The sequence below is a fragment of the Chelonus insularis genome, unplaced genomic scaffold, assembly GCF_013357705.1.
Source record: "Chelonus insularis isolate UGA/USDA-ARS -01 unplaced genomic scaffold, ASM1335770v1 contig_404_pilon, whole genome shotgun sequence".
NCBI classification, from domain to species: Eukaryota; Metazoa; Arthropoda; class Insecta; order Hymenoptera; family Braconidae; genus Chelonus; species Chelonus insularis.
The window spans coordinates 208872-236364 of record NW_023276561.1 but is presented as its reverse complement, the minus strand read 5'-3'; the positions used below and the strand labels follow the sequence as shown (position 1 = coordinate 236364).

General features: G+C 27.1%; 9 protein-coding genes across 11 annotated transcripts; 4 read left to right on the top strand and 5 right to left on the bottom strand.

Annotated features, from left to right (window-relative positions):
* Window positions 1-78: 78 nt before the first annotated feature.
* Window positions 79-801, top strand: ATPsynG (ATP synthase, subunit G). Its single transcript, XM_035086783.1, has 2 exons — window positions 79-219; window positions 432-801. Exons 1-2 carry the CDS (start codon window positions 180-182, stop codon window positions 689-691), a joined length of 300 nt encoding a protein of 99 aa, XP_034942674.1. The 5' UTR covers window positions 79-179; the 3' UTR covers window positions 692-801.
* A 29-nt stretch (window positions 802-830) lies between these two features.
* Window positions 831-6084, bottom strand: LOC118069086 (probable methyltransferase TARBP1). Of its 2 annotated transcripts, XM_035086961.1 has the most exons (6): window positions 5911-6082; window positions 5698-5742; window positions 2065-4919; window positions 1826-2005; window positions 1124-1764; window positions 831-1052 (listed from the first exon to the last, which is right to left on the bottom strand). In XM_035086961.1, the coding sequence occupies exons 2-6, from the start codon at window positions 5729-5731 to the stop codon at window positions 905-907; spliced, it is 3858 nt and encodes a 1285-aa protein (XP_034942852.1). In that variant the 5' UTR covers window positions 5732-5742; window positions 5911-6082; the 3' UTR covers window positions 831-904. The 2 variants fall into 2 exon arrangements, with proteins under 2 accessions (XP_034942852.1, XP_034942851.1); XM_035086960.1 differs by having other exon boundaries at window positions 2065-5742; window positions 5911-6084.
* A 65-nt stretch (window positions 6085-6149) lies between these two features.
* On the bottom strand, window positions 6150-8943 carry abo (de-etiolated protein 1 abo). The gene is made up of 7 exons (XM_035086963.1): window positions 8117-8943; window positions 7895-8032; window positions 7683-7827; window positions 7494-7602; window positions 7233-7425; window positions 6676-7154; window positions 6150-6604 (listed from the first exon to the last, which is right to left on the bottom strand). The coding sequence occupies exons 1-7, from the start codon at window positions 8522-8524 to the stop codon at window positions 6421-6423; spliced, it is 1656 nt and encodes a 551-aa protein (XP_034942854.1). The 5' UTR covers window positions 8525-8943; the 3' UTR covers window positions 6150-6420.
* A 5-nt stretch (window positions 8944-8948) lies between these two features.
* Alg7 (Alg7 dolichyl-phosphate N-acetylglucosaminephosphotransferase) lies at window positions 8949-14294 on the top strand. The gene is made up of 7 exons (XM_035086965.1): window positions 8949-9333; window positions 9549-9663; window positions 9758-10203; window positions 13513-13701; window positions 13773-13843; window positions 13924-14087; window positions 14178-14294. The coding sequence occupies exons 1-7, from the start codon at window positions 9167-9169 to the stop codon at window positions 14241-14243; spliced, it is 1218 nt and encodes a 405-aa protein (XP_034942856.1). The 5' UTR covers window positions 8949-9166; the 3' UTR covers window positions 14244-14294.
* Window positions 10497-13064, bottom strand: Mgat3 (beta-1,4-mannosyl-glycoprotein 4-beta-N-acetylglucosaminyltransferase). Its single transcript, XM_035086964.1, has 4 exons — window positions 12734-13064; window positions 12561-12653; window positions 11863-12115; window positions 10497-11779 (listed from the first exon to the last, which is right to left on the bottom strand). The coding sequence occupies exons 3-4, from the start codon at window positions 12019-12021 to the stop codon at window positions 10655-10657; spliced, it is 1284 nt and encodes a 427-aa protein (XP_034942855.1). The 5' UTR covers window positions 12022-12115; window positions 12561-12653; window positions 12734-13064; the 3' UTR covers window positions 10497-10654.
* Window positions 14295-14511: 217 nt separating the features above from the next.
* Tom70 (translocase of outer membrane 70) lies at window positions 14512-17011 on the bottom strand. Its single transcript, XM_035086962.1, has 7 exons — window positions 16787-17011; window positions 16535-16708; window positions 16250-16457; window positions 16034-16172; window positions 15383-15959; window positions 15084-15304; window positions 14512-14990 (listed from the first exon to the last, which is right to left on the bottom strand). The coding sequence occupies exons 1-7, from the start codon at window positions 17009-17011 to the stop codon at window positions 14822-14824; spliced, it is 1713 nt and encodes a 570-aa protein (XP_034942853.1). The 3' UTR covers window positions 14512-14821.
* A 623-nt stretch (window positions 17012-17634) lies between these two features.
* Window positions 17635-19499, top strand: LOC118069007 (chromatin modification-related protein EAF6/MEAF6). Its single transcript, XM_035086815.1, has 4 exons — window positions 17635-17817; window positions 18139-18342; window positions 18457-18493; window positions 18923-19499. The coding sequence occupies exons 1-4, from the start codon at window positions 17746-17748 to the stop codon at window positions 19261-19263; spliced, it is 654 nt and encodes a 217-aa protein (XP_034942706.1). The 5' UTR covers window positions 17635-17745; the 3' UTR covers window positions 19264-19499.
* Window positions 19500-19682: 183 nt separating this feature from the next.
* Window positions 19683-21234, bottom strand: LOC118069006 (cuticle protein 19-like). Its single transcript, XM_035086814.1, has 4 exons — window positions 21097-21234; window positions 20549-20607; window positions 20149-20437; window positions 19683-20042 (listed from the first exon to the last, which is right to left on the bottom strand). The coding sequence occupies exons 1-4, from the start codon at window positions 21109-21111 to the stop codon at window positions 19767-19769; spliced, it is 639 nt and encodes a 212-aa protein (XP_034942705.1). The 5' UTR covers window positions 21112-21234; the 3' UTR covers window positions 19683-19766.
* A 2066-nt stretch (window positions 21235-23300) lies between these two features.
* AkhR (Adipokinetic hormone receptor) lies at window positions 23301-26784 on the top strand. 2 transcript variants are annotated; one of them, XM_035086970.1, is made up of 8 exons: window positions 23301-24080; window positions 24762-25027; window positions 25119-25267; window positions 25640-25745; window positions 25812-26019; window positions 26095-26218; window positions 26285-26417; window positions 26597-26784. In XM_035086970.1, the coding sequence occupies exons 2-8, from the start codon at window positions 24791-24793 to the stop codon at window positions 26672-26674; spliced, it is 1035 nt and encodes a 344-aa protein (XP_034942861.1). In that variant the 5' UTR covers window positions 23301-24080; window positions 24762-24790; the 3' UTR covers window positions 26675-26784. The 2 variants fall into 2 exon arrangements, with proteins under 2 accessions (XP_034942861.1, XP_034942860.1); XM_035086969.1 differs by having other exon boundaries at window positions 26285-26421.
* Window positions 26785-27493: the final 709 nt, after the last annotated feature.

The following is a 27493-nucleotide window of genomic DNA, read 5'->3' as shown; positions in this document are numbered from 1 at the left end:
TTGTTACAACTATAGTGTAATTAGGCGAATTTTACAACAAACGATATTATTGATTATGTATTTTTGTCACTACTCCGGTTTCATGAGAACTGTCTTAAATCTTTAACCTCTTACATCGGGGTTCAATTTTGATTGTCTTGAATTATTGATAAAATTTTTGAATAAAAATATTAACGACAATGTCTAAATTAGTTCCCAAAATGATGGGCTTAGCCAAAGGTTTGTGAAATAAATTATTAAAATTAAATTAAAATTAAAAAAGAATTATAATTATTCATTGGAAATTGTTTTTAGTAAAATAATTTAGATAGTTCTTACATAATACTTATAATATAATACTTGAATATGATGACCATTTTGATAGTTTATTAGATATTGTTAAATAGGATTAGATAACTGATGATATAATTTTTGCTTTTTTACATTCATAGGTTTTGTTGTTTATTCCAAACCACACGTTACTACAGCATTACGTTATGCAAAAGTCGAATTGACACCACCTACGCTAGGAGATATAGGAGCAGCCCGACATGGACTTGGCAAGCTCATTCATTCTGCCAAATCTGGAGCTTATAAACAATTAACTGTTAGAGAAGCTTGGATTAATACACTTGTTGGTATTGAAATTTGGTGTTGGTTCTTCATTGGTGAGTGCATTGGAAAACGGCATCTTGTTGGTTACAAAGTTTAAATAATTGGATATTAAGAATATTTAGAATTTAAATAGACATTATACATAATTCATCAGATAATTCTTCAATAATGTAAAAATATTCTAAGGAATAAAAAATGATAAAGTAATCAAGGACTTATATTAAAAATACAAATCGTCCAAAAATAGTTATTTTAATTATTTTAGTATGGAAAATGTTACAGAACAAATGTATTTATATTAAAAGAATATTCAAAATATATGTTGTTGAGCATATTGCCACATGCAGATAGCTCCAGTAATATGTACATTCAAAGAACGAATGACTCCAGTTTGAGGAATTTCCACACAAACGTCTAACAGTGGAATCAGATCTGAAGGTATCCCTTTTTTTTCATTGCTAAAATTAAACAAAAACATTTGAGCTTTCATTGTTTTCAAATTTGATTAATATCAAAATTTAATAATCACCCTAAGATAAGAATAGTTTTTTTTTTGAATTCCATTTCATGAAGATTAACACTGTTGTTTGTTTGTTCAGCTCCAACTAAGGCCCAGCCCATCGAGCTTTTTTCTGATAGAAAATTCTTTAAATTATGAACTTTCACCTCCGTTATTTTAATCCATTTATCAGCGGATACACTTAAAGTTTGAAATTCTTTATTTTCAACATAGTTGAGACTTTCAATGATTATTTCTCTTATACCAAAAATCTCTGCAGTTCTTGCAAGTCCTCCTAAATTGGGCATCCCATCAATTAAACTGGCAACTACTATCATGCCATCGTCATTTGCCAATTTTTCCTGTCTCATGGTTGAAAATCTAAATGAATCATCATCTATAGGAATTATTGATTTCCACGGCATAGGTTTCTTTTGTATCGTTGTTGTATCACAAATATCAATCTCTATAGTATCATTTTGGATTAAATCTTCGAATCCTTCATTTTGATTTTTCAATGAATACACTGTAGGTTCCAATGATGATAATTTATTATCAACATTTCTCATGGGTATTGTAATATATTTTAAATCAACGCTTCTCAAAATTTCTTGCTTAATGCATTCATCTGTAGCCATACGTAGTAATCTTGGTACTTCATAAAAGATTGTCTGTAAAATAACCAAATATTAAGTTTTATTAATTGATAAATTCATAATAATCGTAGATTACCTCGATCGTAAAATTTTTTATTGGATCGAATGATGTAAAATAGAAATCATCAGATAATTTTAAAGAATTTTTCTTTAAATTTCCATGAAGCATACTATCTTTGATTCCTTTTTTGATAAGTTTATAATCATTTGATAATAAATGTGAAGGAATCATGTCTAAAATTTTATCCAATATGACCTAAAGAAGAAAATAATTAATTAAAATGAATCTAAATGATATTTTTGAGAATATATTACCTGACAGTACAATCGAACGACAAACTTTTGGCTTAGACAACTGGAGAAGAGGGTTGAAATTGCAACTTCAATATAAACAATTTGTTTATCAAAAGAAAGGCCACGACTTACGTGATATATAATGGAAGCAATTGAAACAATACTTCCAGGTCTTTCACATTTACTTCTTTCAAGTAATTCCCACACTAATGGTTGCATTTCAAAATTATTTAAATATATTTTAATAAGTAACCACTCTTGCATCATTCGCACAGTTAGTTGATTACTTTCTGATATAATAAGATTGCCAATGAAATCGTGCAACATTTTAGTTTCTTCTTGTCGTAGATACCGAAGTAATAATAATAATAATTGCATTACTCTGTGTTTTATTTTATGAATACTTGAATTTTCAAAATATCTTTTATTTTCATATTTTTTTAATTTTGAAATTAAAAAGAGTAAAATGTTCTTAATATCATTATAATTTGTTATGTTGTGTAAAATTTTCATATATATTGTGATTGATTTTGCTCTGAATTGTAAATCAACATAATCATTCTGGAATAGACACTGACGTTGATTTAAAATATAATTGTATATCTGCATTCTTATTTTATTGTCATTCTCTCCTAAATTGGCATCAAGATAATTAGAAATTAAAATATCATGAAAATAAGTTGATGTGTCTAGATTATTTTTTAAATTTTCTATCAATAAATCTTTTATTCTTAAAACATTCTGACTTTGCGATGTGACAATTTTCATGTGTTTCAGAGTTATTATTTGACATTCTGGAATTTTAAAGAAGTTATCATCAAGAATTAATTGCAAAAGACTGTTAAGGCTTGACCAGTATAATTCATCTCGTTTCAAATCCCATAAATAATTAAAAGCTGTATCAATGATTGAATTTATCGTATCTGATTTCAATATCAACGTACACATAAAGGAGTAGTTTTTTTTCAATAAAAGATGTAAAGCTTTCATAATTGGTGATATAACGAATTCTTTACCAATTTCGATGAATTTTTCTAGATCACATTCTAGTAAACTTGATACATTGTCGACCCCTAAATAATTGGATGCTATCATTTTATTCATAAGTTGCTCAAACAATTGACCAGTTAATTCGTAACAATCTGATATTATTTTACCATTATCACAATCACTGTTAGATTTCTCTGAAGTGTCTAGTTTTCTATGGATCATCTTTTTTAAAAATTCTTGATAATTTTTTGAAGAAAATTCATAATCAATATTTTCTTTCATATCTAAATAGAGAACTGCTATTTTTAATTGAAACCAATATTTTATATTTTTCATATTTTCAAATTTGTCATACGAGCTATCAAGATACTGAATAGCTTCACGACCAATTGTTGTACACAAAGTACATTCAGTTTTCATTGATTTATAGAATTTTGATATGGTGTCGAAACATTCAACATATATTTTAACTTCTGTAAAAGATTGTATATAAGCACTATGTCGTAAATTTTTTGAAATTAACTTTTTGATAAATTCAAAATATGGTATTATCAAACTAGAAAGCTTATGAGGATCATTTTCCAGATTTCTTTGGTTTGTTTTAAATAAAACATTAATAAATTGTGTTACGTTTAAACATTGATTTTTATCAATGTATGGTCTGACATCAGCATCAATAATTAATTGAAAAACTTCATTTACCATTTTTCGTGTTTCGTATGAATTGAAAATCAATTGTGCATTTTGAAGAATAATCAACATCGTGCTAATTTGCCAAATGTCTGCTTCATTTACCAGTTCAGTTGATGATATTTTTTTACAATGCTCAGATAAATACTGGGTAGCATGATCTTTCGTTATGTTTTTACTGAAATAATTTACAACGTCATTCGAATAAATCTTTGGATTTTCAGTATAAAACATAAAAAATGAAGCTAGTGATTTTAAATTTAATGGTTTCCTTGCAAAAGTAAGAAAGATAGTGAGAACATTATCCAACAGTAATTGTCTAAAGTTATAACTAAAAATTTTGAAGGATTTTTGGATTATATCAGTGAAGAGATTCAATTCTTTATCAGTAAAAATATTATATTTAACTTCTTCTATTTGTTTTGCTGCATTTTGCAATGAAAAAATATTGTAGTATAAAGGAATTGGTGTCCACGAAATCTCTGATGCAGTAAATATAAATCTATTAATTAGATCGATTCCATTATATTCTGACAGTACAAATAACTTAGATAATTCTTCTACAACAATTGGTAGGCTGTTCAGAGTTGGATTACTGTATAAAAATGTGTTATTTAATCCTTTCAAGAGAAGTATCAGTAATTCTTCAGTAAAAAAATTTGGGTTTATTTTTAACAAACTCAAAACTCCAGATTTGATTATTAAACTTGTTTTATGATCTAGAAGTCGTTTTATTATACAAGCAATCCATTTACTGTCCAAACAGTTGTTACATGATACATGATCAATGCTAAATTGAATAAGATCTTCAAGGTTTTTCAAGATAGGTGTAATGAGATGAGCTTGCTTTTCTTCTAAACTTTCTAGTATTAAAAAAAAATTGTCTCTCAATCTCTTGAGTGATGATTGCTGGTCATATTGAGGACAGTAAACAAAAGGAACAATTTTTGGTTCAAAAGGTATCATCCTATGTTCCTCAATAAAATTAAGAATGATTTTAAAAATGTATAATGCTTGTTTACAATTTTGTTCTTTTTTAGAAGTGATTCCCCATTTTATTAGCTGCCAAAGTTTATTCTGGTTATTACAGTAGCTAATATTTAAATGAATTATTGCATCAGATGGCAAAGATAGCATATTATCAATCATGGTGCATAAAAGTGTTAATGGCTTTTCCCAATCATCATGTTTGGAATCTAAAATCATTTCCCATATATGTGTTAATGTTGATGCACTATCAAATATAATCATTAATTTATTTAATATTTGAACAAAATGTTTCCAGTTTAAACATTCTGTTTTAAAAAACCAGATATTCATTTGTTCTATAAGTAAGGTGTAAGTATTTTTCATTATTTCTTCATCTTTAAAATTCGGATTTAAACATAGTGAATCTAATACACAATCAACAAGTTCAGAAAAAAGATTATGATTGGGATTCTTGTCGCTAATCGATTCTGTAGAAGATAATAAAGCTTTCAAAATTATATTAACACTCTCAATATTCCCATAAAGAATTATCTGCAGAACTATTATGTCTAGAATAAGTTTTTTATGTTTTTCATTTAGATCTTCATTATTTTCTATTAAGATTTTTATGATATTAGAAATAGCTTCTGAAATATTCTGTGCTCCAATATTAATTTCGTGTGATGAATTACTGAGTTGATATTTGATAAATAATTGATATTCATAACATAAAACCGTGTAGAATATATGTAACGTTTCATAGTCATTGTAGTTTGATATTATTTCTTCATTATAATTTCTGACAATTTTATGGAGCAACGGTACAGGATCCTCTTTGAATGTTTTATCCACCATACAAAGAATATTTATTGGAGATGTAATAGCAGATAAATATCTAGAATTCTGAGTATTATACCTTTCCATAATAGAATAATTACTGATATATTTAAATATTGATGATATAAAAAGAAAAGAATATTTCTGAACTAAATAGACTGATCTTACATGTTTTTATGGTATCGTTTTGTGTATGACACATGATTTCATAACCTAAAAAATACAATTTGTTTATAAAGAGCTCATATTCAATAACAAAAGTAATTTATTTTGTAAAATTTTTAATTTTATTCAATATAAAAGTGAAGAAACATTTTCAGTAAGAACAGTATTTTATAAAAAGTTACGTCTTTAGAGGTTAAATAATCCCTGTATACTTACAGAATATATTATTGTCGCCATGTCTATCGATGATTTTTGTGAAAGGTTTGTAGCTCCAATTACACTCGCAACAAAATTATTCCTTCAAGATCTTTCGAATAAAAAATTAAAGTAGAATGATAAAATATCTGAAAACAATGTTAAGAAATAGAAAGATATAGCGGTCTAATTTAATGAAATAAGATCAGTTTTAATTTCAAAATTCTGCTTTTGAGTTAAAGACAATAATTAAAGAAAAAAATATAGAAGAAATGGATCTAGAATTACATTGTTTTACAGATACGTCAAAAAGAACATATTCCAAAATAATCATATCATATCGATTTTTTACATTCATAAATTTTCTGGTTTACTTATTAAATTTTTTCTTCACTTATAATTGCGTTGATTTCAGCATATTCAATCAGTGTGTGCAGATTTTGTTATTTATTACAACAAAAATTCATTTTTTTTTAGATTATTTTTGTTTTTTTATTTAGAAAATTAAAAAATCAAGCATTTTTAATAATTTTACACATGTCGAACGTGAAAACTAACAATATATTCTGCATTTGTTCGTTGAACTGAAATTGCAAAAGGATCAGTAGGATGAAAAGTAAAAGCAACTAGTCTTCTTGCAACAACTGGTGTCGTTCTACCAAGCATGCCTGCATGCATTCTGAATTTCAATAATCCAGAATCTCTTGCATAAAATCTGAAATACGAATATTAAATATTGCAAAAGTTGAAAAGTAATAACAGTTTAAAAAATTAAAAAATACTAACCGGATTGGATGTTCGGCACATGCCTTTGGTCGTTCCATCATCGAAACCCATTTATCATCATAACAAAATAACGAAAGATCAAGATAAGGCGAACTCGAGTAAGATTGAGCACAAATAGGCAATTGTGAAAGCAATCTTTTAGTTGCTTCAGTAACTCCACCATATCTCGCACTCACTATTGTCTGTTTAAATCTCTGCTGCATTAGTCTTGCATAAATATTATTTGAAGGAGAACAAATATATTGAGTGTCTGCATTTCTAAAAAAATCACTAAAGTTTTCAAACTGTGTCAATAAATGGGAAGATGCATTATCGTAGACAGCTATTACTTTAGCTGCTACCATGTCATAAACAACTAAAAGAGCTGGATGAGCATTTGGATCACTCGCTTGAAGCGTTGCAACTTCTTCACTTGCATATCTCACCAATATGTGGTTCGTATCCAACAATTGCATTTTCCACATTCTTAAAGCGTTCAACTGAAATATAAATAAAATAAAAATTTTTATGAATTAGTTTTATAAACTTTTTCTATAGAATAAAATTTTTTTTATTACTTGATCAAAATACTGATAAAATCGTCTTAATTCATAAGGATCTTTCGTAGTTTTACTAATGTATGCAGCTCTTTTGTACAAATGCACTAATAATTTATGTTTAAGTGTATTGATTATCACATCCCTGAAAGGTCTTGAATTTACTCCAGACCCAAGTGTAGAAACCAAGTAAGCCTCATCTTCTAAACAAAACCTATATATATTCTTCGATTATTTAGAGAATAAAATATTTAATAATGAACAAGAATTTTCGTTCCCTACCTTCCAATATTTCTAATATTTATAAACATTCCATCTAATATTTGAAAAATATGAATTGTTTGATGTTGCACTGATAATACTGCCAAAATATCTTTATATAAATAAAGTCCTAAAGAAAAATTTCAAAAACACTGATAAAATAAGAAAAACATTTGAGTTAATTATTAAAACTATTAATGAAATGCATACCTTGGTTGTGAGATAAGTAAATTTTATCAATATGAAATCGTCTAGTATCACAGAGTTTACCACCTTTTAAATCAACCAAGTGAAGACAATAGTCTTCAAGAGGAGATCTTGGATTTGGTGTAAGCGCTTCATTGTTAGAATATATCTAAAACAAAAATATTAAACAAACATATTCTCTTATAAACTGATAAATTAAGCAATTAAAATCTTACTTGATAAAAATGAGGCCTTAAGTCATCAGGAATATGCCTAGCTGAACCGACTATAACATATCTTCCATCCTCAGTAAATAGACTACATTCTCTATTTAGTTGTTCATTGCTATCCACCACATTAATAATCCATTTCGGCTGAAAAAAAATATAATTTCTCTTGAATAAATAATTTTATAATTGCTAAAAATGATAAATAAATAATTTTTTAATTTGAAATACCTTAAAGAATTGATCGAAAATTCTGTTCCTTATATGAAATGTTCTGTCATCATTTCTGTGCCCAACATATTCACCTTTACAGTCTGCCAATAATTTAGCTGCAGCAGATGCACCTTCATACTTATAAACCTCGATGGAAGTTTGATCAGCACTGAATGCAACCAAGTATCTTCCATCAGGGCTAAATTTTCTAAGAAAACATGGTGGTTTTTCAACGTTAACTACAGTGAAATTAGGAAAAACGTTTTGATAAAATTGTCGAACTGTTAAAACTTGGGTTCCTGGATATGGACAACCTACAAGCTCTCGACGTCTCAAACGTAACACAATATTTTGTGGTGAAAACTTGCGAGGTTTTATTGTCGATGGTTCTGACACAAATTCTATTTTGGCTTGTTTCTCAGCCATAGTTTTCGTCTCTTTTTCATTAAAATAATTTTTTATCGCCTTTTTTGTTCTATTTACAAAGAATATTATTCATTATATCAAATATAATTCACTTAACCTCAAAAATTTCATTTATTGTTATTATAAAATAATTCAACGTTTTTTTATAAATTTCTTATCACATTTTAAATTATAAAGTATTTTTATTATGTCACACATCTTGTTTAATAAAAATAATTTATGCGATCAAGTTGAATAACTAATTGCACAGTAATTATAAACATCTCAAACATCTGACTTCAAGGTCAATACAAAAATGTGAGTACATCAGCTGTTTGTAAGTGCTATGAAACTGTACGACATTGATACAGCACTGAATAGAATATTATTGAAGAGTACGGTACTGCCGGCTTTCAGTTTTCACTCTGTTATCATCAAGTATCATATGGTTTAAAATGACGAATCAAACATAATAACGTGTCGATCAGTTTCGGCTTTTATTTACAATTGTTCACATAATTTATCGATAAATAATGGAGTAACAGACATTATTATCTGTGTGTTTTTTACATCAATAATAGTTTCAATTTTTTTTCTTACTCGATAAAATACCTGTGTGTGCAACGAGCTGAGCTTTTTGATACGAAAAATTTTTCCATTAAAATGATTGATATAAATTTATCACATTTCAATTTTTCTATTATAGTAAATATGATTCTATCTATAATATCATATTTTTTAACTGTTAATTTGATACCAAATATCAAAGAAACTTTTATAAAAGCTAACCTATACGGAATTGATATGAACAAAAGAAATGGAGGTAAAATGTACGTAAAAATTTTAAATAAATAAATTTATAAATTTTTACTTTTGTTTTTTTGTTACTAAATTTAAAGAAAACTTCAAAAATTAATAATAATAATAATAAAATATATCACTGTATTAATTTTTATTGTAATTAATTTATGTAATTCCTTTACTTTATTAAAATTGTTGATAGCATCAATAAGTTTGATGGTTAATATTGTTTGTTTTCTTTCAGACCTGAAGCTCTTGGAGTAGTTAGTGGGTGTATATTTCTTATTACTCTCGTTCTTTTTATTCCTATACCATTTACCAATTATATCTTCGATAATGCAAGTTTTCCTCATCATGAGGTAATGCAATACTTGAAATTATTGCTTTTTGATATTTTTAACTATCGATATTAACTTATCTGCTACTTATTAATAAGTGATATAATTTTTATAGTTTGTCGAATACCTGGCAGCTCTTCTTTCAATATGTTGTATGCTCCTACTCGGTTTTGCTGATGATGTCCTTGATCTTCGATGGAGACATAAACTCTTGTTGCCTACAATAGCTTCATTACCGTTGTTAATGGTTTATTACGTTAATTTTAATTCAACAATTATCATTGTCCCAAGACCGTTAAGAGACTGGTTAGGATTATCAGTCGATTTAGGAATTTTTTATTACGTTTACATGGGAATGTTGGCAGTGTTTTGTACAAACGCGATTAACATTCTAGCTGGCGTTAACGGCCTTGAAGTTGGACAAAGTTTAGTGATAGCCATTAGTATAATGATATTTAATATCATTGAATTGAGCGGATCTTTGTGGAAATCACATCAGTTTTCATTATACTTCATACTTCCATACATAACAACATCGCTAGCACTCATCAAATATAATTGGTAAGTAATAAAATATTGAAATCACAATAAAAATATTAGAAATTCTGAATTGAAGTAAAAAAAGTTTCTGTATAAATTCAAAAATAATTATCTTTCTAACTATTAATCATTCATATTGCAGCACCTGTTTCAAATTTTATTTATTTAATATTATAAATATTATTTAAATTATGTTTGATGATATCTTGAGGATATTATTTATAAATAATCAGTGATTTTTTAAACGGACTCTTACTTCAAATCAGAATTTTAAATGATTATATAATAACTAGTCTTTTCTGTTTGTATGTTTCTTTCTTTTATAATCTAAATATGTATAAATTATTCAACATTGATACTTCGTAATAAACATATGAATTCTGTTATATAAATTTGATATATAAGAATCAATTTACATGAAAAATTTGAGTATGAAGATTAATATCACAGATCTTAAGGTATCGCTAATGTTTTAATAGTAATCAAGTTTGGCATAAAAATTTTCTGCCAACCAATCATACTTAAATGCATTAGCAAATACGGTTTCTGGTGCAAAATATGTATCCCGTGATTTATAAGCTCTTTGAAGACTTGTTTTGCCATCTATCCATACTCCAGATCCAATAAGATCTTCTATGAACAAAACATCTATAATTTTATTTTTTCCGGGCACTTCAGTCTTTTTCTCCTGCTGTAATAAATGTAAAACATGCGCAGGAGATTGACAGTAATGACAATACCATCCTCCGTAATGATTCAAATCACCAATAACTAAGCCTAAATTTTCTCTTTCACTTGATTCTCCATCCAATTCTTGTTGTAATATTTGAGAGTTTGTACGAAATGCATTATAAATCAATCCTACTGTACATGCACCAATATTAATTGCTGTTTTTGAAGGGTGTTGCCAAAAAAATCCAAAAACTGACCACCTTAGTCGAAATCCAATTGGTTGTGGCCATCCATCATAAACTTTAAGAAACATAAGAGCTCGCCAATTTAAAATCTGTTCACTTTTAGTTGTTACATATATATCATCCTCTTTGATATTCTTAACAGTTTCACCTATTTTATCCCAAATATATTTCGATATTACTCTTTTAGGTTTTTTTATTTTTAAAGCTGCATTAATGTATAGAATTTTATTCTGCTGTGATTTTAATAATCCTTTGCTTAATTTATGTTTAAAATTATCTTCACTGTTGCTAAAATCACATATTACAAAAAGATCTACCACGTGGTAAAGTTCCTCCACTATCACTTCAGCTATTGCTGAATTATAGTCGTGTACTGAGAACATATAAATAAGTCTTCGAGTTGCCCTGCGTCGTTTCAATTTAATATTTTGTTTAGATGCCATTATTGCTCGCCAAACTACTTCCGGTTGACCGCAATCTGATCCATGCCATCCTTGCTTACAGATGCATTTATCAGAATCTGAAAAAGCTTCTTTACTTTTCATGTCCATTCCTTCTTTCCAACAAAGTGTATTATTTTGAGGAACAAAAAAATCCAGTGTTTTAAAATCTTTTAATCTAAATTCTTCTATAATTGTTTTGTAAGTAGGTTGAATATTTACTTCAACATGAGAATGAACCTGAAACAATTACAATTCATTTAATAATATTCATTTTAAACCATTTAAATTATAAATAAATATCACAACATATTATAACTTACTTTTGATGTTTCCATGTTAACGAAACTAACCGGATTTTTTGTAGTTGATGTTTCATATTCAGCCGGTGGCGTTGAGACAACATAGATCATTACAATAAATACTTGCAGAACCAAAAGAGTATAGAGTAAAATAAGCTTTGCATCTAAACGATTCTGCATGGCATTGAATTTTTTATTTTTTATTTATAATTATTTTTTTCTCTTACATGTTATCTGATTCTCAGTTTCATCACCATTATTCAGATGAATTTTCCTAAAATTTTAATAATTAATTTATCAAAATGATATCAATTGAAAAATTATATTAGATTATTTTCTATTTCTAATCAATTGATTTATTAATTTTTTTTTTCCTCATATTGAGAAAATTTTTTTAGGTATTTAGGTGAATGACTTCACAGACAGAATTATCGATTTTGAAGTAAAGTACGAAGTTGCCATGCTCCGAAGTTGAAGTTGAAGTGATAAAAATTATCTCATCTATAAATACTTCATTTTATGAGCCAATTTTTTAACATATATTTAAGTATTAATTTAAATTTTTCATACATAGTTTGACACTGTCGTTAGATTTCATTATCAACTAAATTTGTTATAAGCAACCTATGACGTCATCGGATCACAAGTCACCGACTGTGCGAATGACCTCAATCCCTGCTATATAGACATGTATATAAATACTGTATATTATTACTCACCCATGAATTTGTAGTTTCTACACATCGTTGTGTCTGTTTCATATAACCCTTTTAATTTCATTTTGTAGATTACTCATAAAATCAACATTAACACTATAGTAACAATAATCTTCATTAATTTTTTTAAAAATAATTTCCCTTTTTTATTCTTTTAATTTGTCTAATCAATGTACTTGAGATTGTGTCTTCACTGCTCCACGTCTTCTTGGCTAGTAACAGATATGGAAGAATTAAAACCACACCCGGAGCAGCCGCCTTGGCGTGTTTTCGTCGCGTCGAAGCACGACCAGAATGTCGCGAGGACGACTAGCGCTTTTACAGCCTTTTATCAAGCGCATGCGTTTCTTTAAAATATCGTGTACTCCTCTATCCTCTTGAAAAATGGGATAAAATAATCTAACCGGACACGTGGTGAAGACTGATGAATCAGACAGTCAACTTGAAGTTGAAAGGATGGATCTCTTTTTTAAATATTTCATCCAATTATTTCAACTGACTCATAACAATTTAAAGAATATTTTTTATTTCTATTCGTATTTTGCAATTGTCTTTTCTTTTATCTTTAAAATAAAAATAATTTTTAATTTCTGCTTTTGATGTAACGTTTTTAATGTTGAGATTTTGATCACTGAATGACGACTATTCCCCTTCAATATGAAGTATTGAAACCTTTTCCCTTCTACTTCGACTTCTTTTTGTTGATCTCATCTCAAAAGGAACCATCTGCTATAAGCTTAATATAATAGATGATTCAAAAAGATAGCAGGTGTGGTAGTTAAAGAAGTATTGACCTGGAGATTGGATAATTTTTTGCGTGCTTTTAGAACATTTTTAAATAAATTTACTGAATAACATTTTATAGAATTCAATTAGATATTGTTGTCAAATGGATTTGAAAATTTAATAAATAACATTTGAAGACAAGTTAATTAAATTTTTATTCCTATTACAGGTATCCTGCACAGGTTTTTGTTGGAGATACTTTTTGTTATTTATCTGGAATGACATTTGCGGTCGTAGGCATTTTTGGACACTTCAGTAAAACTACTTTGTTATTTTTTATTCCTCAAATTATCAACTTTTTATACAGTGGTCCTCAACTATTCCGATTAATTCCTTGCCCAAGGCATCGACTTCCAAGGTAGATAATCAATTTGGATAAATCATTCATTTGGTGTTCAATGTTTATTGATTGCAATTTCTTTCCTTTAGATTCAATAAAGACACCGGCAAATTAGACCCGAGTGTTGTAATTTTTAATAAATCCGAGCTCAATAAACTAGGTATTAATTTAATATATTTATTTTTATGTAATATAACGTAACTTATGCAAATCACAAATAATTTTAATTTCACTTTTCAGCAAGACTGATTATGAATTTATTTAAGACACTAAAACTAGTCAAATGGGAAGAAGATAAAGATGGCACTGTAACATGTAATAATTTGACGTTAATTAATTTCCTTTTAATTTCTATTGGACCTACTAAGGAAGTAAAAGTAACTAAAATGTTATTATTGATTCAGGTCAGCACACTAATTTATCTTTTGCTTTTTTAATTTAAAATTTAATTTAATATTCAAATTTTCCAATATAATGGAGTTGTTTTTTTTCAGGTTGCCAGTACGATTTTAACATTTTTAATAAGATATCCTTTTGCTTCACTATTTTACGATGTATAGTTTTGATAGAATAGTTATATACTTAAAGGCTGTTGATTTTTTAAAATAATTAAAAAAAAAAAAAAAAACCAAATAATGCTCTTTTATGAAATCATAGAAATAAAAACAAAATATAGAAAAATATTTCATGATATTTTTATTTAATTAATCAATAATTAATACTTAACTAACAATATATTAATAAAAATACAAACGCGATTTGTACAAGGCGACAAAACTCAATAATCATATAAGCATTTAATTATTAATACTTAACATTATAATTATCATAGACTATTCGACTTTACATCTCACAAAAATTATTTCACATTTATGATATTTAACAGATATCATACTTCATTTAGCACAAAAGGATATAGTGAATTACTAAAAAAAATTTATTGATTATAATACATGTAATCAATTTTAACGTTACCTTCATGAAATTTTTGTTGCCTAGAATAGAATGCATAGGCACTTATAGACGTTGAATTTTAAGTCATCCAAAAATTTCAATTATAAATGCAATTATTTTACATGCTCTCAAATCAGTCATGACCAGACTCACAGCTGCTCCATTTGTAATTTTTCATTATTCATTATGCCATTCCTGGTAAACCAAAAAGTGACTCGGATCCTAATCTTTCACTGACTTTCAACTGAGCTTTTGCTGCATCTTGTAAACTGAATATGTGAGTAAATTCTAATGATGTTCGAGCTAATTTTAATGCTGTGTCAAAAAGTTCTATGGCTTTTTTAAGATTCCCTCTGCAATAAATTATACAATTAAATAATTTATGTGAGCAAAAATTTTTATAATAACTAAATCAAGTATTCTGTATATCTATATAATTTTTTCACCTTTGGACTTCTATCGTGCCAAGAGTTTCATATCCAAATTCACATTTATCATCTAACTCAAGTGCTTTATTAATATATTCGACAGCTTTTTCTACGTTTCCAGTCCACTGAAGTTGTAGCAATCCTCGGTGGACACGAATATTAGCATTTGTTGGATCTTTTTCAATCGCTTTTGCAAAATATGTGTCAGCTTTATCGTAAGATTGTGAATCGCATAGCATCTACAATAAATAAATAATTAGTCAATACTTAATTACATAAACTGATATCGACATTTTATTATAAATTAAAAAATGTACCTGAGCAAATAATGTATAACACTCGCAACAGTCAGGGAACAATTCAAACGCTTTTTCAAATTCTTTCATTACATTATCTATCGTTGACAGTGACCTAGTCATTGCAGCATAACGATAATCCATGTAAGATTTTTGAGCAAATGCGATTCCTGAGTTTGGATTCATTTTTAAAGCTTTTTCAGAATCATTTTTAGCCTCTTCGACTTTATCTAAAAGTAAGTTAACTTGTCCACGATGATGATAAATATCTCCACACTCGGAATCAATTTTGGTTGCCATATCAAAGTCAGCAAAACATTGGTCAGGGTTTTCTAATTGCATATTCATTGTTGCTCTCTTTATAAGAGCATTTACTTTTACACCATTGCTGGCTTTATCATTATTTATGATAGCTTCAATATCTTCGATAGCTTTATTATGTTCTCCAAGTAGAAGATAGAACGTACCACGAAGAAGCATTAATTTCATTTTCTCTGAAGTTTGCTCTTCAGTACATTTTTCTATTTCCTCTGTACATAAATCCATCATAGTATCATATTTCTCTTCTTTAAAGGCTTCAATAACCTTTTGTAAACCTCTAAAGATATGAATTTAAAATTAATATAAAAATATAAATTGTTATAAATGATGTAAATATAATCAAAAACTTACTGATTGACATTCTGATCGTCCACCACATTCTCAGAAAATATAGGATCACTTTTGAAGGAACTAAAGTATGCTTTAATAAAATATTTACTAGGCATTATGAGCTTTCTAGTCTTCATATGTTCTTGAGCGTGTTGTTTGCCTATAAATTATTCATTTTTTAACGATTAAAATATTCTAATTTTTAAATCTATAAACTAATTCAATTCTTATTAATACCTAGTTCCTTTAAGACCCTATCAGCCATAGAAAGTGTTGATTGACTCATAAATTTTTCTAAAATACAAGCAGCAGTAACATCTTCTAAAGCTAATTCTAGTTGATTAGTTTTTTCCAAAACTCGTGCTCTTCTCAACAATGCTTTTGTATATTTTGGATTGAGTTCCAATGCCTTTGTACAGTCATCAATTACAGCATCGTATTTTTCCTATTAATGATGGGCACATCATTAGATAAACATAATTTTTAAAACTTCCAGTTAGCCATTTTTAAATGAATACAAACCAAAGCCTCATAAGCAGCAGCCCTATTTTGATAATTTTTAGCTAATTCTATATTTTGATCACTAGGACAAGTTTCAATTGCTTTATTGTAGTAAGAAATAGCCTCTTCATATTTTTTAGCACCAAAAGCTTGATTCCCTAAATTTTTGTATCTTTCAGCCTTCGCAGCTAGAGTCTAAACAAATTATTGAATTAGATACCACGTGTAAAAGTGGTAAAACATTTATCGATAAATTAGACATTGAAATATAACCTCAGGTTGTTTTGTAAGATGTTTTCCTGAATCTCCATCTATGGATATTTGTTTTTCAGTTGCTGTACCATTGGTTTTATCTGATCCTTTACTTTTTCCTTGATTTATATTTTTATAATACATATATCCTAATCCAAGTGCCACTGGTGCACCAACTGCCAAGGCAAGTTGCCATTTTGGCAATGAACCACTTATTGAACTCGTTGCACTATTTGCTACCGGCATTTTGTAATTTAAAATAATTTTATTTTTTTTAACACTCCGTCACGTCGTAATAAATAAATTTATTGAACTTCAGTCTTTCTTCACTTTCCCACCCAACTTACAAACGAACCTTTACGTTAAAGCTCAGTTGCTGCTGAAAGAGCATGTGAGATCTCAATAATTTTCCAGATAATTTCTGAAGGCCAAAAGATAACGTTCCAATTCCAGATGTTTCTTATTTTAAATTTAAATAAATTTTGAAAGCAATCTTTTAATATTTTGAACCATTTTTCTTTAATTCATTTCCAAATATATTAAACCGAACTTAATATTATTGAAATATCGTAAAATAATTAATTTTACAAATAATACTTGATTCAGTGTTAGATATTTCTTAAGATACAATATTTATCTGAATCTCGACTGATAGTGAATATTGCATAGAACAAATAAATTTTCCATGGACTAAAAACCTGTATTTTACGAATTAAACATTAATATTCTCGATTAAATATTTTATTTTAATAATAATTAAATTTTTTCATTTAAGCATTTGAATTTGTTGAATTTTTAAATACATGCGAACAGACTTTGAATGTAAGAATGGCGGAAAAGGAATGAATGTTGGAATAGTAAACAGCTGATGGAATTGGAGTGAAAAACAAGAAAAAATAACTATTAAAAATATCGAGAAGATTTTAACATTTATATTTTTAAAATATATTTTTTGTTAGCTGACAAAATAATTCATTATTATGACAACAAAATCGTCCTTGGATTTAAGAGCTGAGCTAGCTGAGCTTGTTAAAAGAAAAGCAGAAATTGCGGTTAGTAGAATTTTCATCAATCTTTGACATTTCATGTTAAATAAACTTACTATTATTCTATTGTTTAATTGTTAAACAAACAAAAGAACATATTCTAAATATTATACTATAATGATAAACAAGTTTTTTATAAATAATTTGTACTTTAAAATCCCATTAAAATACCTTTTAGTTTTTATATTTTTAAAGGTTAGGTTTACACTTTGAAAGTTCTTAAGATGTTTATATTTTATAAATAAAACAATTATTATATAAAAATTCAAACAATAACTAATTGAGGATTCTATTCTTAAGTTAATATTGATATTATTTATATTTCAGGATACACTAGCGAATTTGGAGCGGCAAATTTATGCTTTTGAAGGAAGTTATCTTGAAGATACCCAATTGTATGGTAATATAATTCGCGGATGGGATAGATATTTAGCAAGTAATAAGAATACAAATAGTAAAGCGGACAAAAGAAATAGGAAATTCAAAGAAGCTGAGAGATTATTCTCCAAATCATCTATTACATCTATGGCTGTATGTATTATATTTTTTTTTTATTTATAAAAAAATATATTCTCTATTTAGAATTTTCGATGATTACTCTAATCTAAAAGTAATATATTATCAATATAATTGATATTTTTTTAGGCTGTCAGTGGTTTGGTGGAGAATACGCAAGAAAAAAGTAAGGACTTGAATGGATATTAATTAATTTTTGTTTATATAAACTGTAGCTGATGCTTTCATATATCTTTCATGGATTTTTCTTTTTATCATTGTATTTGATCATATTATTTTTTAAGTATAGTCTAGTCAATTGAATGGTATTTTATAATTATTACTTGCTGAAGTACTTTATCTACGTAATATCTTCCATTATTTTACTCTGGTAGAAAGTGCTTGGTAATAATATATTTTTAATTAAATATCTGTTATATTTATTTTGCATGATTTATTATTCACAAAAAACTTACCATTCATCTTTAGATTTTTCAATTAATCATTATCACTAGTTTTTTATTTAGATAATAGTTATCAAACATACTCAAAATTATCTTCAAAAAAAATTTGTCTTGTCGTTTTTTTACGGTTAACTGGAGCTACCTGATTTTAGTTGAACGATACAGTGAATCGGAGTCGCAGCTTGGAAACAGTGGAAGTGAAGATAATTGCAACTATAACAATTCTAGTACAGTAACATCAGGTAGTAGCAAAGATTCAAGTGGAAAAAATCATACTTCCGTACAATTTGGATACTCACAAAATAATGGTACTCTGAATAATAACACCGATAGCAATGTATCGTTTTCAAACGGTCCTTTGTCAAACGGTAGTTTAGAACACATATCTACTCCCGCTAAAGATGGACATAACAATAATTGTAAAGAAGTTAATAAAAATAGGTCATCTAATAGTGCTAAAAAAAATAACACAAAAAGATCGAGAAATAGATAAAAAAATTCATGAAACATTATATATTATTTCTTACTTTTTTCCAAGAGTTGATACGTACGTACAAATTTTGATGTATAAATTGCATTCTTATTCTTTCATCTATTACACATTGACAATGAAACATAACTAAATTTCGGAATATATATTTAAATCATTTTATAACAAAAATATTTATCATTAATGATAAAATAATATTAAGTCAAAAATTTCATACTTAGAAACTTAGTTCATTTATCATAATCATATCTTTTATAATACATCACTATATTTACTATTTATTTTGATTGGATACGTATCATTTAATTTTACTTTTTTTCGTTTAATTTAACATAAATATACTTTAATAATTTTCATTTTTTTTTTTATATATTTTTTATAACAATTTAATCTACAGTATGACTGACTAATTAACTCTTGATTTGTGTATTAAAAAGAAACAAAAATATTTAATGGAAATATTTAATATAAATAAATAAAAAAATTATGTAGATTACAGAACTAGTTTAAATTTGTAATCTATGAATTCCATTTTTTATAAATGAAGGCACAAATGTTGCTCCTTCATAACTGGGTGAAAGTGAAGGTTGTGTTTTTGTTACAACAGCATTAAAACCATTTTGATCATCAGCAGTATAAGTTACAGTTCTGATAGATCCATCAGCCTCCACTACTGAATATTCTCCTTTAACAGTGTCACCGTCACGTTCTTCCCAAGCAGATTTTGAGTCTCCAGTGTAACCATCAGTTACTCCATAATTGAATGAATACTTGGGATATTGCTTTACATTAATAATAAATTAAATCATCAGTAAACAAAAAAATGTATTTATAGAACTAAAAATGGATCATTTATTACTGTAATATATGATATTATTTTATACTAACTGTATATTCAGTATTTTTATCATTGAAATTATCTCTCACAAGATCGGCAGATTTAATAATTGGCGGTGCAACATAAACTATTGATGATGTTTTTGGTAGTGGAACATATGATGCTGGTGTTGATACTCTGACGTAAACTGGAGCTGTTTGATCTTGATTTTCTAGTGCTTTTGATATTTTAAGTCTGAATCCACATGCAATTGGTGCAGCGAAATTATTTAAACGCATAGAGTGTAATTCTTCACATGGAATATTTGGACGGAAATAATTCCCATGTGATATTGTATAACTACAATCATTTTTTTAATTTCATTATTATTATATTATTTAATTTTTCAATATGATATATTATTTCTGATATCAAATATTAAATTGTCATTTTTAACAGAAATAATTATACCTTTGTTGAACATCAGCTTGAATAAAATAGAAAAATCCTATTATTGTGATGATCTGAAACTGAGTTTAGTAATAATAGCATGAAACACGTAAAAAATCAACTTCAATTATTAATTAATAGTAAAGTTATATCATTTCATGATTATACGTTATTACACTAACATGCACTTAAATGTAAATAAATAATTATTGCATAGTAATATTAGCAATAATTGATATAATTAAAGGTGTAATTATTACAATAATTTTTATAAATAAATGATAATAAAAAATATTTTTTCGTCATGCCTGCGCGGAAAGTTCACTTTTCCATTGGAGAGGGGTTGAACTTTCCACTCAGGTATGACGAAAAATTATATTCAGCCCTAAGGAGGACAATTAGACAAGCTTAAACCACGTGTTTACCCCCCTCGTCTTCGGCTCGGGTTGTAATTTTACACGTGGTTTGAGCTAGTCTACTTTTCCTCCCTAGGTGTGAAATATACTATTAGTTTAAACATATTTTGTTTTACAAAGATATATAATTGAATAGAAATTGGATTTTTTTACCTGATAATTGAACATAGTAGTAAATAAATGGAAGATCGTTTACAAAATTTATTAGTACACCTTCTGTCCTCTATATTACACTCAAGAGTATTGCAGCATCCCTAGAGAGCAACTCTTCTTTATATACCACGAACATTCACTTGTAATTTTTTTACTCTCTTTCTCGCATCTCAAGTAAAAGAGTTGGTTTAGTTATAAAAGTAATGCGCAATCATGCTCTCTTATATTTGTTTGGACTGCATAAGCTGGTGAATTTACTTTACATAGTGTAGTTGAGAGAACTGAAGATTCTTAAGATACAAGCTCAAGATACATTGACAAAATGCATACAAAGTATGATGACAATACACAAGAGGATGTCAATAGTCTTAAAATTGGTTTAAGTTGAATTATTACAAGAAAGAAGCAAGAGATGTTTTATTTCTAAGTCAATTATTTTTCATAGAAGCATTACCAGTAAATAAATATTTAATTATTAGTTGGAAGATTTCCTGAAATGAATATTATTTTTTCTCACCACTAAACTCTTTGTATAATAATTATATAATTTTATTAATTTCGCAATACATTAGTCAATTCTTGGAGTGAAAAAATAATTTTCAATAACAATTACATTAAAATGAAATAATGATATTCAATTTTCAGCTAAGATTTGTCAAATGATTGACCTCATAAGTAAAGTAACAAACATGATGATTGACAGCATGTTATTGATTTATTACGAAGATGATATTTCCAAGTATCATCTACCTACATTATTCTGAGACAAAGTTCTAATATTTCACAAAAAAAAAACCGAACAATAGAACGATGTCTGCTAAGTTTTTTTTTCAATAATTAAAATAATTACTACATCAGTACATCATATATACGTAGTATGATTGTATAATTCTTTGTCTAGCATTTCATTTATTTATATTTATGACTAAAAACAAAAACATTGATGATGTTATCGCGATCAGACAGTACCTACTCATGGATCTTAGGAATAATTATCTTCATTTGTATCATCAATCAATGTCTCAAACATCAAAACGATTTAATATAATGATTTGAATATTAGACCAAGTGAATTAACATGTTGATTTAATATCAAAAATATAAATATCTACTTTTTATCCATTTTTTTTTTTAATTTTTATGCTTTCCTGTTGTTCTATACTTTCTAAGCATCAATTGCATACTCTGGTGTATTTAAACTCATGTAAGATGTTTCAAGCTATCAGTGGTCGTTCGACACTTGACCTACGATGTCAGATCTAAAAGTTCGCAGACTTTTGATTGATCTCTTCAGAAGTGTTGACTGTGCTTTGAGTTTTAGACACATTAGTTATTCTTTCTTTCACTTTTATTATTATGTATTGAATCATAGTAAAGTTGATGGTGATTATTTTCGAAGAAAATTCTATAAAAATCAAGATCGTAACGTTGGAGATTAAAATAATTGAAATTATATCAATAATCGGTGGCTTGACGGATCATCGAAGGACAAACGCATGTCCTTGTTATTCAATTCTACTAGCATCCAATCGGTCATCTGTTTAAGGTGAATTATACACTTTTGGTGTGTTTGAATAAATAATATGCCAGGAACTGGGTTTCTGATGTTAATCTTCAAACCTAGGTATGGAACCTAGATAGTACGTATTTATATTATTAATTTTTTCTAAATGAATTGCTTTCTTCAATGTATATTGTTATAAAAATTGCATACAAAACCACTTGTTATGGAATATAATTCATGATTTATAGCCATACAGCAAAAAAAAAAGATACGTTTGTTAACAAATCTAATAAAGTGTCAACTTTCACCTTGAATTATTAATGTGAGACAGAACCATGTGTTATTGACTCTGAGTATAATAATCCCAGTCCCCAAGCTCATTACAAATCGTACATTATTATCTCATCTTGACAAAGTGAACATTTTTTTGAGCTATTTTTTATGTCAAAATGAAAAGGATGATTTTTGCTATGGTTATTTAACAATTAAAATAACTAAAAAATATAACACACTATCACTCATTATCATTATCATTAAACTGACATTGATGATTGTTGCTTGAAATCTAAAATCTAAATATTATCTAGGTATTTTGTCTTTTATACAAATTACATTAGCATAAGATATGATAATCCTTCACCGTCATTATTTCTTATTATGTCTTTAAATTTATAATATAAATCCAATGCTAATAGCATTTATTTATTGTTAATTTAATCTTAACTGAATAAAAGTTAACATTATCATTTTACCATAAAAAATTGTTATCAGTTAAAGGAGAAGTAATTGGCTAAAATATATCATTATTTCTAATAAAAAAATTACGTATCATTCGAGAGTATCGTAATACTAGGAGTGATGTCATGAATGGACATCCTTGGCTATAAATGATGACTTATTGGATCCCTGATGCGTTTGTCGGACGTCTACATAAAAGGGGTAGCAAATTATAAAATTAAAAAAAAATAATGACCATTTAGTAAAAGAAGAATACATTAACAAGGTATTTAATTTTAACATGAAATATCAGTTTTCAATCATTATCAAATCAAAGTCTAATTTAGTTAAATTCCATCATAACATGTTGTAATCACATGCAAGCGCATGATTAAACAGATAATCAGTTAGAAAATAAACAATCGATGTTATGCTTTGTGCTTGATGCACTGCTTTTTTTGTTGGTCATAATACTTCAGAAGCATAGATATCAAAGTGAAAGTTTAGTTATCATTAGTTAGGTAGGATTGTTAAATATTATTATGAGAACAATGTTATCAGATGGTCATGGAAGTTAGTCTCATACTATTATTTTTTTGTCAGTAACGAAAAATAGAAGAAATAAAAGTATGTTTCAGAGAAATTAAAGTATATGCGCGGGCGCGAAACATCAGTTACTGATTCATCTCTGGGACTCTTTACTTTATTCTTCAGTGTTGACGCAAAAACCAATCGGCGAAGATATCTGCAAAAACAACCCCCGGTGAGATATTTAATAAATATGAAAAATTATTTAAATTTCTTTATAAATATTAATTAATAAAAATTTTATAATTATAAAATTTAACTTTCTCATTCACATAAACAACTTTGTTTTTTTAATTTTTATTATGAAAAAAAAAGTTAACCTTTATTTTTATATATTTATTGGATTGAAAAATAGATTTAAAATAAATGAAATTATTGACAATTATTATGTTATAGTAAAAAAGGAATTTAGTTAAAAATTGAAATTATTAATTAAGTTATTGGTTGTAAATGTTAGAAAGAACAATAAATATTCAAAATAACGTGAAATTAGAAAAATATAAAGTTTCATAATGTTGTCATAATTAAAAATATGCATTTCAAGATTTGTTGAAAAAATGTTTTGAATTTTTGATGAACGAGCCCTTTAATTCAATTGATATTTCCGGATTTTGTGAGTTTGTTAGACATTCTCATGAAGTGATGAACATCGGCATGTGAGTTCTTGAATAAACTTGCGAGTTAGTGATAAATATTTACTATTACCAATCACAGGGTAATTCAATTTTACTATTTATCGAATGATCTTTCGTAAATCATAAAATATCTCATATATTACATTCTTTCATTAATTTATTTATTATTATGAATCATAAATATTTTATTACCACATGAGTTAATATTCTTTTTCTAATAGGTGCAATAAGTTAATTTTAACTAAACGTAATGGAGACTTCAACAATGAATATAATTACGAAGACAAATGCTTCAATTGCCGAAGAACTTCCTCTTGACATGAGATTTAATGAAGGACACATCATTAGTATTGCAACTTATAGTGTTTTAATGGCAATATCTATCACTGGAAATACTACAGTTTTTGTATTAATACTTCGAAGACGAAGAATAAATCAATCTCGAATTAATACCATGTTATTACATCTTGCTGTGGCTGATTTACTAGTAAGTTATTTAAATATTTTGTGTAACACAATTTGTCAACTCATTAAATATTTTAAATAATGATTATTTAATGTTTAAACTCATTTTATAGGTTACGCTATTAATGATGCCATTAGAAATTGCTTGGGCTATAACCGTTCAATGGAAGGCGGGAGATTGTATGTGCAGAATAATGGCTTTTTTTAGGGTTTTTGGAATTTATTTATCATCTTTTATTTTAGTCTGTATCAGCATGGACAGGTAAATTTACTAAAAATGTTTCATTTAGAGTAAAAATATTTTCTTTTCCAAAAATAAACTATAATCTTTTGAAATATTATCCATATGGTATTAAAAAACCAAATAAATATCTTAAAATAACTTAAGGAAGAAAAAAATTCTAACAACAAATATTTTTAGGCGTCATTATTTTTTTCATATAATGGGGTGAACATAATTTATTAGATTAATTTATTTTGAGAATAATATATAAACTATATTTTTATTCTTGAAACTGACATTTTTACTTTTCAGTTCATTAAACGTAATTAATAATCTACAGAATCTATATTTATTTACAATTTTTCCTGATTTTTATTAATTATCACTAATTTATTTTTTGTTTATATTAAGATACTACGCCGTTCTAAAACCTCTACAGTTAATAGATATTGACAGAAGAGGAAAAATCATGCTTCTATCAGCATGGATAGGTTCAGCTTTTTGTTCAGCACCACAGGTAATTTTTTCTAATTTTCTAATCTAATTATTTTATTGTAGAAATAATATTGTTTTCTATTTTCAGGTGCTGATTTTTCATGTAGAAAGTCATCCAAATTTTACTTGGTACAAACAATGTATCACTTATAATGCATTTCCAAGTGACACTCATGAATTGACATACTCATTTTTCTGCATGACGATGATGTATTTATTTCCACTGATAGTCATAATTTACACTTATTCCAGTATACTTCTAGAGATTTATAGAAAATCCAAAGAATCAGCTGCAGGTGAATTGATTTTCAATTATATAACATTCCTTAAATATATATAATTATAGTAAAAATATTTATTCAAATGTCCAGATAGGATACGAAGATCATCTTTAGGCTTCCTTGGTAGAGCACGAATTAGAACTTTGAAGATGACGATTGTTATTGTCTTGGTATTTTTTATTTGTTGGACTCCTTATCATATCATGAGTGTTTGGTAATTATTTGATAATACAAAATATTTTCAATATAAATCAATAATGTTTCATAATCAATTTGGTAGGTATTGGGTTGATAGAGAAAGTGCAAGCAAAGTTGATTTGAGAATTCAAAGGATTCTTTTCCTTTTCGCTTGTACAAATTCTTGCATGAATCCCATTGTTTATGGAGTCTTTAATATCAGACGCACCAACAAAGTGAGTAAGTTTGATATTTAATTATTATCACTGATATTATAATTATTATAAATTCACAAAAAAATTTTTTTTCATTTATGTATATTTTTTTTTCTTTTTTTTAGTCGCTTTGCCACGTTAATAAAACTTTTGCACTTATTTTTAAATTCTTTTTTTACAATAGTACAATTTCTTTATAGAAATTCGTACGAGCACCCACTTTAGAAACTCGAGTTACACCGGTCTCCTTATCAGTGAAACTCATCGAATATAAATAGTCATCACAGCATCAGTATATATTTTTATTATTTATATAATTTATATATAATTATCTATGAAAAATCAAAACCAAAAATTCTTATTCTTAAGAAGAACTTAATATTTTCAATTTTTGTTATTGTATATTTATTTAAATAATATATTAAAATTTATTTATTTATAATTTTGATTGTGATATTTTCCACCTCTAGCATTATAAAAAAATCAATGTGCACATTATAAAATCGATTAATACAAAAATACATAGAAATGGAAGTACTCCATCCTGTCCACAGGAATCAACTTGTCAACAACTCGAAGTAGTTGGACCGAAGAAACTTCCTAATGGATTTATTTTTCCTATTAATTGGAATCGAACATTAACATATGTATCTAATCAATAAATCTTATTATTTTGAAATCAATTAAACAATGATGCAGCTATTGATGTTATTAAGAAGAATTTGTATGAATAAATAAAAAAGCTCAAAAATTTATTCTTTGAAATAATTGAAGTAATAAAAAAATTGATGAGCGAAGAAATTGATTCATAAATGAAATAAATAATTGTTAATATAATAATGAAGCTTTAATCTAAAGTGAAATTTAAACAGACAGATATCTCGTAGGAAGAACTACTTCCTACTCATTTTTATCCACTTTCAAGAACTATTTATCTATTAAATATAGGACTGTATTATTTTAAGTGTTTCTAAATGATTTTTTTTTCTTTCAAATTCATTTTTAACATCTCACGGAATCCCATTGCACTCATTTAATTTTTTTTCCCCATTACGGATATATTAAGACCGCGTTAACGTCTCTTTTCAACGTATCGA